At 38.7% G+C, this 12,959-nt stretch overlaps 1 protein-coding gene across 2 annotated transcripts in view; it reads left to right on the plus strand.

The window, feature by feature from the left end:
• RYR3 (ryanodine receptor 3) overlaps positions 1–12,959 on the plus strand; it is a 693,107-nt gene that overhangs the window by 662,807 nt on the left and 17,341 nt on the right. For both annotated transcript variants that reach the window (XM_033952387.1, XM_033952388.1), the window contains 3 exons: positions 2,195–2,341; positions 2,656–2,790; positions 11,911–12,067. In XM_033952387.1, the coding sequence (XP_033808278.1) occupies positions 2,195–2,341; positions 2,656–2,790; positions 11,911–12,067 (439 nt within the window). The remainder of the gene's footprint in view (positions 1–2,194; positions 2,342–2,655; positions 2,791–11,910; positions 12,068–12,959) is intronic.

Raw genomic sequence — 12,959 nt, forward strand, 5'->3', positions numbered from 1 at the left:
CTGCAGATGTTGCAATTACCTTTATATTCTTTCTTGCGCATGACAGTATTCCAAAACCATTTTAAAATTATTAGGGGCATTTTCAAAACACTACGACATCCAAAAATGGCATAAATAAGCATTTGGATGTCCTTATCGCCAGGACTTCCAAGTGCTGATTTTCAACACCATTTTTCTAGATGTCTTGCAAGGCGTCCTAGCCACTTTGCATCCAAAACTAAAAGGGGGCGGGGCTTATTGGAGGCATATTCCGAGCGGGCTTTGGATGGGCTTAGACTTGAACATCTTGCTGTAATAATCAAACCTTTCCCACAACGTCCTGGACGAAGCTTAGATGTTCTGAGCTAGACCTTTTCAAAGTGTCTAAGTGCCAAAAAGTTACCCAAACTTGCCAGATGACCACTGGAGGGATTAAGTTATGACCCTCTCACACTCCTCCCAGTGGGCACTAAACAGTTCATACCTGTCTCTAGAACAGCAGTGGAATGGGAAACCTATTAGAGCTGCAAACAGGTGTCCTAAGTAACTTGGTGGATGGGCTAGTGGACCATAGAGAGGAGGACCCAGGCCTATAGGTGACTCTAAACACTATATTTATGGTGGAAAGTCTGAGGCCACCAAAACCCTAATATACTGCTATATACTGTAGGTGCCACCTGCAGCCATAAAGGCTATTGGGGTGGTAGACAGGTGATATAGTAGGTACTGGGAGAGTTTTGGAGAACTCACCATACACTATAAGGGGTACATTGTGAGATGTACATCTGGCATCCCATTGAGAACCCAGGTCCCAGCCTCCATCATAGGTTCAATTAGCACCAGCGGATATGTTACAAAACACTTCCACTCCAGCAGCACACAGTCATACACATTCACACTCTCTTTACATTCCCAACACTCTCAACAATACCAGTCCCACAATGATACCCATCTGAACACCTATCCCAACTCCCCCCATGTCTCCCTCAATAAGTTGCACCTATCAATCCCTACGGCAGGCTAACACCGAGGAAAGGCAGATGACCACGTGAATCAAGCCATTGGGCCACTCTCCAGATATCCATCTTCGTAAGACCACCATGGCGAAGGCCTAATGATCATGGAAAAGCAGTAGTCCATAGAAAAAAGGGAACGCAGTCTCATAAAGATCAGAGCTAGCCACCAACAAGTCACCAAATGGATCACAGGAAAAGATCCCAGCATGATAGGGCGCACTATTTGTTAAGAGTATACACTATTAGGAAATAAGATGCTCTTTTAGAAGAGTGTACATGCACTATTGAGAAAGAATGTGCACTTTTCAGAAAGAGTGCACAATATTTCCCAGTAGTGCACGCACAAATAGTGTACTATTTACAAATATTACCTTTAAGATCTCCAATTACTTTAAAGGTGGTATGTATAGTTCATTATATTCTGCAAGCTAATTCCAGTGATCAATTGATTCATTTTCTTTCACATCTATTTTTTGGGTCAATTAGAAAACCTGATGCACTGATATTATGACTTCCGCCTATAAAGGGTATAAGTTATAAGCGTCAGTTTAACTCTTCTTTTGTTATTTAGCCATTTCTATATGGAATGATTTACCTTTCACAATTAGGATGGAATCTAGCTATTTGGGGTTGTTTTTGTTTTGTGTTTTTGCAAGAAGCTAAACATTTTTTTATTTGATAAATTTCATTAATTTTATGTTATAAGTCTGACTTTTATAATTCCCCTTAATTGTGTACTGGGTTTTTCCTATTTGTAAATTGCCTTGAACCTTTATTGGCAATTGTTCAATTAATAAATCTTAGATTAGATTAGATTTTGGAGAAGTCTGCACTTTTTCAGAAGAGTGTATAGTACTAATGAAATTGCTTAAAAAAATTAAACTTCATACAAAATGAAAATTCCCAAAACAACATAGGAAAATAATCCCCCCTTTTATGAAGCTGCGTTAAACCTTTTTTTATCGCCGGCCAAGGCGGGAAAACTTCAACACTCATAGAATTCCTATGCAAATCGGAGCTAATACCAAAGTGCTAAAAATGCATAATGTGGCTTCATAAAAGGGAACCGAAATCAAATAAAATATTGGGGCTTCATACCTGTTTGCTCCATCAATAAATAATTGCCTAAGTATACCACATGTAGGCTGATATGTTCTATGTAAAATGACTAGATGCACTGATCTTGCTCTTTTCTGCAGTCCTTCTTGTATCTGACTTGGTATACCACCATGTCCATCCTTGGTCATTATAACAACTTCTTCTTTGCTGCTCACTTGCTCGATATTGCTATGGGATTCAAGACCCTACGGACTATATTGTCTTCTGTGACTCACAATGGCAAACAGGTAAGAGCAGGGTTTTTGAAAAGATTATTATAGGGAGAAGTACAGAAAATGGAACAAGAGCATACTTAAATAAACTACAACAGTCTTTATACATATGCTGTGTACATGTATTTGTAAACATTTCTATAGAGAGCTAATTCAACACAACATAAACTTGTGCATGCCTTGTGACCTCCATTCCAGCAGTGTATACGGATTAGATTCAAACCCTATGCTCTGCAAATCTCCAGTACTCTCCAGGGTCTGCACATTACACAGCTAGAGCAGTGTGTCTACTTCTGTTATTTGAGTGGCTTTTCCTTGTTCCTTTACAGTTGGCGCTGACTGTTGGGCTTTTGGCTGTAGTTGTATACCTATATACCGTGGTAGCCTTCAATTTCTTCCGCAAATTTTACAACAAGAGTGAAGATGATCAAGATCCAGACATGAAATGCGATGACATGATGACTGTAAGTAATGCTACTCCTCAGACATATTGATTTGTGAACCAGTACAAGGCTCAATTAAGGCATATTGAATGCTTTCCCTTAAAAAATATAATTTGAAATTCCTAAAACTAAACAATTAGAACAGGCCCTTCAACAAGAAAGGCCTAAAGCATCTCTAGGTAATGCATATTTTAAATATTAACGCTACTGGTATTTTCAGGGGTGAATACAGGGCAGTTGTGGGCACAGAGGAAAATAAAACAAATATTAATGAGAGGCACAACATAGCTGACAGTTGAGTATCAGACGGTAGATAATTAATACGGAAGAATCTATTAGAGTTTTTTGAAGATGTAAACTAACATGAGAATATAAGCAATTCAGCCAATGTAGTATATCTGGAATTTCAGAAGGCAGCCCTTATTGTCCAGTCCAGACACTTGGGTTTATGCTCTCCTGCCAGCAGGTGGAGACTGAGAATTACTGAATAGTGACATTATTCTATATAGTTTTCAGTGTAGCCTAGAAGCAATCAAAATATAATGAGAACTGTAGTAAGATTTATGGATGACTAATCAGTTACATAAACAAGTTACTAGGGGAAAACCATAATCTCCTTACCCAAGGTTTGTTATATTGCCAGTTTATACTAAGAATAGAGACAAGGCTATGGGAAGAATTTTATTAGAAATATAAAAATATATAATTCATAAGCCAGCAGCAATAACTGATTATTGTTCACAAAATATTCGAATACATATAAGAAACTCAGTACATAATTCTCACACCACACTTGCTAGATAAATGAGTAAAACTAATTCAGACACTCTAAATAATTCCTTATAATAATAATTCCTGACTAGCAGCAACTAAAATATACCAGACATAGGAGAACCCACACACCATTCATGCACCCTCCTATCAGAGATGTCAAATTAAAAAAAAACTGTACGATGGCCTTCTAGCCATACAAGCAGCAAAACTAAACTACTAACTTTCCAATTTACTGATCATGACCCCAGATTACAAAACTTTCAGAAAAGAAATAAAAACCATGCTATTCAGGAAATCCTTAAAGACAAACTAACACTACAAAAATCATCTCAATCCCCTATAGCAACCCGCTCCAGTCTGTAATACCTCTGGAAATGTCCAGATAACTTCTTATGTAATCCGCCTTGAACCGCAAGGTAATGGCAGAATAGAAATCACTAATGTAATATAATATGTTATTTCAGGTTCCTATCCTGTATGGTTAATGCCATATAATCATGTACGTCGAACCTCCTTCCTAACCTTAAATTTAATTTACTCAATTTAATTTCCTAAATTACAGTTTGTTAAAGAACTGTTTAAGGGAAGAATAAAACAGCAACACTTATCTAAGTGGCCATCTTGCCACATCCAACATTGGTCCGTATTTGGTAAGACACCTGACACTCCGCTTCATCACGAGCATGTCAGCCTAAAAAGCCTTCCTCAGAGCATACTGACCAGTGAGGTGATTAGATTTGCAGATGACACTAAACTTCAAAGTTGTTGAAACGCATGCAGATTGTGAAAAATTGCTGGCGGACCTTAGGAAACTAGAAGACTGGGCGTCCAAATGGCAGATGAAATTTAATGTGGACAAATGAAGAGTAATGCACATTGGGAAGAATAACCTGAATCACAGTTACCAGATGCTAGGGTCCATCTTGGGGGTTAGCGCCCAAGAAAAGGATCTGGGTATCATTGTAGACAGTACGATGAAACCTTCCATCCAATGTGTGGTGGCGGCCAAAAAAGCAAACAGGATGCTGGGAATTATTAAAAAAGGGATGATTAACAAGATTAAGAATGTCATAATGCCCCTGTATTGCTCCATGGTGCGACCTCACCTGGAGTATTGCGTTCAATTCTGGTCTCCTTATCTCAAGAAAGATATAGTGGTGCTAGAAAAGGTTCAAAGAAGAGTAACCAAGATGGTAAAGGGGATGGAACTCCTCTCGTATGAGGAAAGACAAAAACGGTTAGGGCTCTTCAGCTTGGAAAAGAGACGGCTGGGGAGGGGGAGATATGGTTGAAGTCTACAAAATCCTGAGTGGAGTAGAACGGGTACAAGTGGATTGATTTTTCACTCTATCAAAAATTACAAAGACTAGGGGACACCCGATAAAGTTACAGGGAAATACTTTTAAAACCAATAGGGGAAATTTTTTTCATTCAGAGAATAGTTAAGCTCTGGAACATATTGCCAGAGGAGGTGGTAAGAGCGGATAGCATAGCTGGTTTTAAGAAAGGTTTGGACAAGTTCCTGGAGGAAAAGTCCATAGTCTGTTATTGAGAAAGGCATAGGGGAAGCCACTGCTTGCCTTATTTTGGTAGCATGGAATATTGCTACGCCTTGTGTTTTGGCCAATCCAGGTACTAGTGACCTGGATTGGCCACTGTGAGAACAGGCTACTGGGCTTGATGGACCATTGGTCTGACCCAATAAGACATTGGGAGCAGGGTATTCACATGGCAACCATCAGATTTACACCTGAATGAGACTTTGAATTGTTTTGATCTTTTTAATTGTTGATATTGCCACATATAAAAGATGACAGGGACATTCTACCAGATTCCACTTTGAACCGAAAGGTAATGGCGGAATAGAAATCTGTAATGTAATGTAATGTAATATACAACACAAGTAGATTGGCAATCAATAATACCCTTAGAAACAGCACGACAAGCTGTAAGAGAACTCTCAGTTTCTATCATAATATCACATATAGAACAATGATTTCATTTCCGATGTCCCCTTTCTCTTAGTTCCCACCATTTTTACAGAATTAATCCAGAAATCAGGTTTATATAGTAAATCATTCAGATTACAATTACATGAATAAGAAAAAAATCCAATGGTATCCTGAAAGCATTGATGAACTTGCAGTATAGGATGGTGCTTTTAAACACTTTTAGCTAAATAGGTATATCCTGCATTATACTTCATACTATAAGTCTTGACAGATCTATCTTCCTCATGTTTCGAGCTGGCTTATGGTATGAAATATAATGTAGGGTCTGTGTATTTAGTTAAAAGTGTGAAAAAGCACCTTCCTGTGCTCCTTTGAGCCTCATATCAGGAGCCGCTGTGTTAGAAATTCTTGGAACTCAGATTTGACCAGGATAAACCACAGTCAACTGACTGCAAAGCAATCTTTTTCAACAAAAGCATGGTGTAACCAAACAAATTTGGTAATAAATACCTCAGCATTTCTATATGTAGCTGTTCATCCTCTGAACCTTCTGATTATGCTTCAGAACTCAGTAGCAGTTGGACCTTTCTAATGCTGCCCTTTCCAAGAGTGCAATAGGCAAGATGGTGGATTTCCCACCAATATCGGATTACCTGCTCCTGACACATTGGGTACTTCTAATACATAATAACATAAGAGTTGCCATACTGGGATAGACCGAAGCCCAGTATCATGTTTCCAACAGTGGCCAACCTAGGTCACAATTACCTGGCAAGATCCCAAAGAGTATAACTTTATGTGCTGTTTATCCTAGGATTAAGCTGTGGATTTCCCCAAGTCCATCTTAATAATAGCTTATGAACCTTTGTTTTTGGAAATTATCCAAACATTTTTTTAAATCTGCTGACTGCCTTCACCAAATTCTCTGGCAACAAATTCCAGAGTTTAATTATATGTTGAGTGAAGAAATATGTTCTCTGATTTGTTTTAAATCTACTTAGTAGCTTCATTATATTCCCCCTAATCCTATTATTATTGGAAATAGTAAACAAGTGATTCACATCTACCCATTCTACTTCCCTCAGTATTTTATAGACCTCTATCATACCTTTCCAGAGCCTTCTCTTCTTTGAGGGTATGGCTATCTTAGTGGCTGTTTATTGTACTCTGAGGTTCACAAACTTGTCTGAAGATAGTTCTTCAAATATGTGTCTTTCAAAGGAGGTCTGTTCAAAGATGAGTTATAAAAATTGAATAAGATCCTTTCAGACTCTAAAGTATCTAGATTTCTGAATGATTGTCCCAATATTTTGGAGTACATTAGAAGTCAGTCCTTTCAAAATGGCTGTAGAAGCAGCCAAGATTCTCCACAGGGGACGTGGATTTGTCTAGAAGTTCACAATAAAGGTTTGCAGACCTGTACTCTAATTCTTGCTGTAGGAGGCCATGTAAATTGTTTTTACTAGAGATGGCCCAAGTAACCTTCAATTTGTGGGTTCTCAAAGTAGTCTGAGACAGATATATGCTGGAATTTACCCATCCATTTCCCAAAGCATTTCTGGAACTGCCGTGCTATTCTCGCCAAAATGTAGAAATAGTAAGATAGACCTTGTCAAGGCTATCATCAGGGGAAGAGAGAAGAGGGTATTATTCAATCTGTTTTATAGTACCAAAAACAGAGGATCCTTTTGGTCAATTCTGGATCTGAAAGAGGTAAAAAGATTTCTCAGAGCTCTAAGTTTTTAGATGGAAATACTAAGATCAGTTTTTATAGCAATGCATTGCAGGGAGTTCCTGACTTCAATATATCTAAAAGGCCTACTTTCGTATTCCTGTCAGAAAGGCTCATCAATGCTTCCTACTATTCACTGTTGTATGCCAGCATTTCCAGTTTTGTGCTCGTTCATTCAGTTTCACCATGGCATCCAGAACCTTTTCAAAGATCATAGTAGTCTTTGTAACAGTGTTATACAAAGAGGGCATCTTAGTCCATTCCTGTTTAAATGACTGGTTGTTATGAGCAAAGTCTTATCATGAAAACAAAGAGGTCTCCTCATGGGTGATTTAGTTACTTCAGGAATTAGGATGGGTTGTCAGTTTTTCTGAGAGCAATCTGTTACCAATTCAAGTTCTGGAATATTTGGAGGCCAGATTTGACACTTATCAAGGAAAGGTGTTTCTTCTGAGAGACAGAGCAACAAAGTTAAGAACATAAGAACATAGGAATTTCCATACTGGGACAGACCGAAGGTCCATCAAGCCCAGTACCCTGTTTCCAACAGTAGCCAACCCAAGTCCCAAGCACCTAGCTGGATCCCAAGTAGTAAAACAAATTTTATGCTGCTTATTCTAGGAATAAGTGGTGGAAAATTCCAAATCTAATCTCCCTTCCCCATAAGACCACTTGGCATTATCTTCAGGTCTTGCAATCAATGGTGGTGATATCCAACATGCATATGAGGCTGTTACAGAGATCTCCTCTCTTGGCTGTCACCTTGGTGTCAGGCATTGAGCATGGTTTTTCCTTCCTTCAGGAAGTGAGGAAAAGTCTCACATAGTGGTTGCAATTAGGAACAAAAGGAAACAGTCTAGAGACCAAAGACTGGATCTTGATAATGATAGGGGATAGAAAGCTAGGCACAGGGCTGATGGTCAACAACAGAAACTCAGTGGTCAATCAATTATCTGGAAATACTTGCAAATGGACCTATCCCTTTTGGAGTTTCTCCCACTGGTTCAAAACTAGGTGGTATAGAGTTTTCTTTGATAACATGATGACAGAAGCATTTATCAACAAGTAACCAAGAATGTAGTCTTCAGGTCACAGAGGAAGCAATGAATTTGGCAAAGAGAATCTACAAGAAATCTTGGCTGCTCACATAGCTGAAGTTCAAAGCATTCAGGTGAATTATCTGAGCCTCTCAGAAAAAGCCTTCATTGTGGTGATATGGCATTGGGACTCTCCAATCACTGATCTCATGGCAACAGGTCAGAATGTGAATGTTCCTCTCTTTTTTAGTTGAAGGATGGACTAGAAATCAATGTGGATAGATGCCTAGATTCAGCCTTACCCACTTTCATGACTCTAATGTATTCCTGCCTTTGGTTCTGATAACCAGGATAGTTAAAAAAATAGAGATAAGTAGGTCTCATAGTGTTAGCTTCAGATTGGCTGAGAACCTTGGTATGGAGATTTGATCAAACTCAAGGAAGAGGCTTATTAATGGACCACAAATAATTATTTGTTCAGGGTCCAGTCAGCATGCAGGACACATTTCTGTGTAGTCTTACAGCTTGGCTCATGAAAAGACTCAAACAAGAGAGTTATTCCTCTAGGGTTGTAGATACCATTTTACATTCTAAGAAATCTACTTCCTTGGTATACGTTGAGGTTTGGAGACTATTTGAGGCCTGGTGTCAAACAAGCATGTTTTTCCCCTTCATTCCACTATTTTGGAAATTGAGGAATTCTTACTGAATGGGTTGGAAAAGGGTTTAGCCCTTGCCTCCTTGAAAGTACAGTTAGTGGACTTATCCTGTTTTAGAGATCTTGTGAAAGGTAAGCCCAATTTATATGTAGTACGTTTCTTGAACTGTTTAATCTGCCCTGTTGTGTCACTTCGCCTGATACCTGGATTGGTTGGTGACTGACTATGTCGCACAACATAGCTGGTCACCACCAATATTCAGCAACTGGCCAGCTAAGGCTAGCTGCAAGATAGACCTGCGTAAAAGGCAAATCTATCTTCGGACGCTAGGCCTTAACCAGTCAACTGCTGAATATCAGCTTGGCTAACTAAGTTTGCATCAGGGAATCTTGATGCCCATAGCCGGATATGGTCCCAGCATTGAATATCCAGGATCACCACTCATATGAGGGAGGTAGCAGGGCTGCCTCTTGCAATCTTAATATTGAGCCTATTATCTCTTATTCCTATGAATGATTAGTTAGATGGACCAATCAGAAGTAAACTTTGATACCAAAAGTACATGAATAAATCTCTTCTTATTCTTATCTGACATCCGTTAATATATTATACATCTGACCAGAGAAGCAAAAAAGAAAATGTTTGAGTCTTTTTAACAATTAAGTGCAAAATTATGCAACTTTATTCTGCATGATCGTTACCCTTTTCAGAATGTAATACCACCTTCCATGCTTCCTCTAAGAAATGGCCAGTGTGCGCAAATATTTTTGCGTGTGAGCAGCACATTCTAAAATCCAACAATTTTTGATCCCTGAATTAGCAGTGCATTTCTGTATATAGCACAAGAAACCATCACACATAAGGAAATTGATTTAGTTTAGTTTAATTTTGTTTAAAAGTCAGCATTTTTGTCAGTGACTATTTAAAATGTATAAGCAATTGCTCATGTGCTCCACTTGGAATATAGCTCTGTTCATATTGTAAAAGGATGAATAACATATATATGGAACCAGACATCAATTCCGATGCCAAGATCTGAACAATTTCCCTCCATCTTTTCTCCATCTGACTTAAAATACAGAAATGATTTTGCTTAAACAGAAAAGGGAAACTTCAAAGAAATTTCCTATTTTGTTTGAAAAATGAATGAAGGTTAATTTTTGCATTGTAATTTAAAAAAAAGAAGAAGAAGAAGAAAAACCAATAGCAGTGGCAGTGAAACCCAGATCCTCCTCCTATGGCAGGAGTGAGCAATCATAGTCTTCAAGGGCTACAATCCAGTTGGGTTTTCAAGATTTCCACAATGAATATGCATGAACATAAGAACATAAAACTAACCTCACTGGGTCAGACCAATGTTCATAGAAACATAGAAAGATGACGGCAGAAAAGGACCATGGCCCATCAAGTCTGCCCACTCTATTAACCCAACCCAAACTACCCTCCAGGAGGTCACTCACAGGTAGCATCACCTCTACACTACCCTCGTAGAGATCCGACATGGGCATCCAATTTTTTTCTTAAAATCTTGTATGCTGCTGGCCACGATCACCTGCTCCGGGAGTTTGTTCCAATGGTCCACCACCCTTTCTGTGAAGAAGTACTTCCTGGTATCCCCATCAAGCTCAGTAGCCTGTTCTCACAGTGGCCAATCCAGGTCACTAGTACCTGGCCAAAACCAAAGGTGTAGCAATATTCCATGCTTCCCCCATGTCTTCTTCAATAACAGACTATGGATTTTTCCTCCAGGAACTTGTCCAAACCTTTCTTAAAACCAGCTATGCTATTTGCTCTTACTACATCCTCTGGCAACATGTTCCAGAGCTTAACTATTTCTGAGTGAAAAAAAATTTCCTCCAATTGGTTTTAAAAATATTTCCCTGTAACTTCATCGAGTGTCCCCTAGTCTTTGTAATTTTTGATAGAGTGAAAAATCAATCCACTTGTACCCGTTCTCCTCCACTCAGGATTTTGTAGACTTCAATCATATCTCCCCTCAGTCATCTCTCTTTTCCAAACTGAAGAGCCCTAACCGTTTTAGTCTTTCCTCTAGTGCCTCTTGAGGTAAGGAGACCAGAACTGAACGCAATACTCCAGATGAGGTTGCACCATGGAGCGAAACAGGGGAATTATAGCATTCTTAGTCTTGTGAACCATCCCTTTTTTAATAATTCCTAGCATCCTATTTGCTTTTTTGGCTGCCGCCGCACATTGGGCGGAAGATTTCATCATATTGTCTATGATGACATCCTTTTTTTAGGCGCTAATCCCCAAGGTGGACCCTAGCATTCAGTGACTGTGATTCATTTGCATGGACTGCATACAATTATGCAAATCAATCTCATATTCATTGTGGAATTCTTGAAAACCCAACTGAGTTGTGGCCCTTATGGTCCGTGATTGCCCACCCCTGCCCTATGGGAATAAATGCTGCCACTAAAATTTCAAAATGCCCCCAGCTCAGGGCTATACCCCCAACCCTTCAAGCCTCCCACCCCTCCTTTTATTTTATCAGCTTTTTTTTTTTAAGCAGCAGCAGCAGCGATCCCCAGTTGCTTCTGTCTCACTACTGGTGCCATGTTTCAAATGTCCACAGCTAACTTGAGACTGGCACCATTTTGAAAAACAGAACTGTTTTGTTCCTGCCCATAGAAGATAACTGATGTAGTCAGAGGCAGAGTGAGAAGAGGACTGCAGAATTGTAGGGAGTACGGTAATAGTGACAAGCTGAGAGACTGTATAGCATTTTAGCGAGAGCTTTTATGGTGGGAAGGGAGGGAGAAAGGAAGGTCAGCATTAAAACTAGGGAAAGGAACTTTTTCATAGTTCTGCAGCTGTAACAATAAATAGCACCTGGATCTGATATTTTTATTTTTCCTATTGTGTTTCCTTTCTTTCATTTTATTTATTATTTTTTACAAAAAAAGAATTTTTCAATGCATGGCCCTAGTGGATTACAGAATTTCTGCTTTCATTTCTCTACCTAGTGTTACCTCTTCCATATGTATGTTGGAGTCCGAGCCGGAGGTGGCATAGGCGATGAAATTGAAGACCCTGCTGGAGATCCTTATGAAATGTATCGCATTGTCTTTGACATCACCTTCTTCTTCTTTGTTATTGTCATCCTGTTAGCCATTATTCAAGGTACTGTACATCATATGTGCTGGTCCTCGTATAAGTTTATTAACTGATGGAAGGAGCGATTTATGAGAATACAATACATTACATTAGTGATTTCTATTCCGCCAATACCTTGTGGTTCAAAACGGATTACATAAAAGTTTTCAGAGATTACATAAAAGTTTACAGGAATAGCATAAAAGATGTCATAAGAGTTACATAAGAATTACCAAAGAGTTGTCGATATCTTAAGATGATAAATGTTGGGTAATAAGAATTACCAAGGAGTCAAAGAATTGGAATGGACAAATGTTTATCTTATGTTGAAAGTGAAAGGGTAATTTTTTTTTTTTTTGCCTTCATTACACAATGGGGTAAATTTTCAAAGGCTTACTTAGGAAAAGTAAGAGTAAAAATGGGTATAGGCAGGCAATTGGATCATTAGTTGCTAAAAATGGATGTATAGTTTCACAATCTGTATACATTTAGCTGTTGTAAAAGTAAAAAAGACATCCTAGCATAGGAGTTCTTTTACTAAGCTGCATTAGGTGCTAACACGCACCTGACATAACAAAAATAACCTAACGCAGGGCGCGATAAAACGTTCTACATTAGTTTTGCCATCTGCGCGCACTAACTTCATGGTAATTACTTGTTCTGTATGAGGTGTGCCAGGAGTATAGGACGTCGTGTTCTCCACAAACAGTATTTCATAACATATTCATTTATAGTTTTTACTTATTCATTGGTCTTCAGAAGTGCCAGTATTAGCCAATTAGTTTGAGTGGCCATATACTATGTGGCACTAGTCTCCACATCAGACCATTATGTTTTATATAAAGTGCTTTAGTGCTTCTATACTTCAGTGCTTGAGTAAATAAATAAATAATCTTTCAACTTATCTTTTTTTTCTGCA

This window comes from Geotrypetes seraphini, chromosome 7 (genome assembly GCF_902459505.1).
Source record: "Geotrypetes seraphini chromosome 7, aGeoSer1.1, whole genome shotgun sequence".
NCBI classification, from domain to species: domain Eukaryota; kingdom Metazoa; phylum Chordata; class Amphibia; order Gymnophiona; family Dermophiidae; genus Geotrypetes; species Geotrypetes seraphini.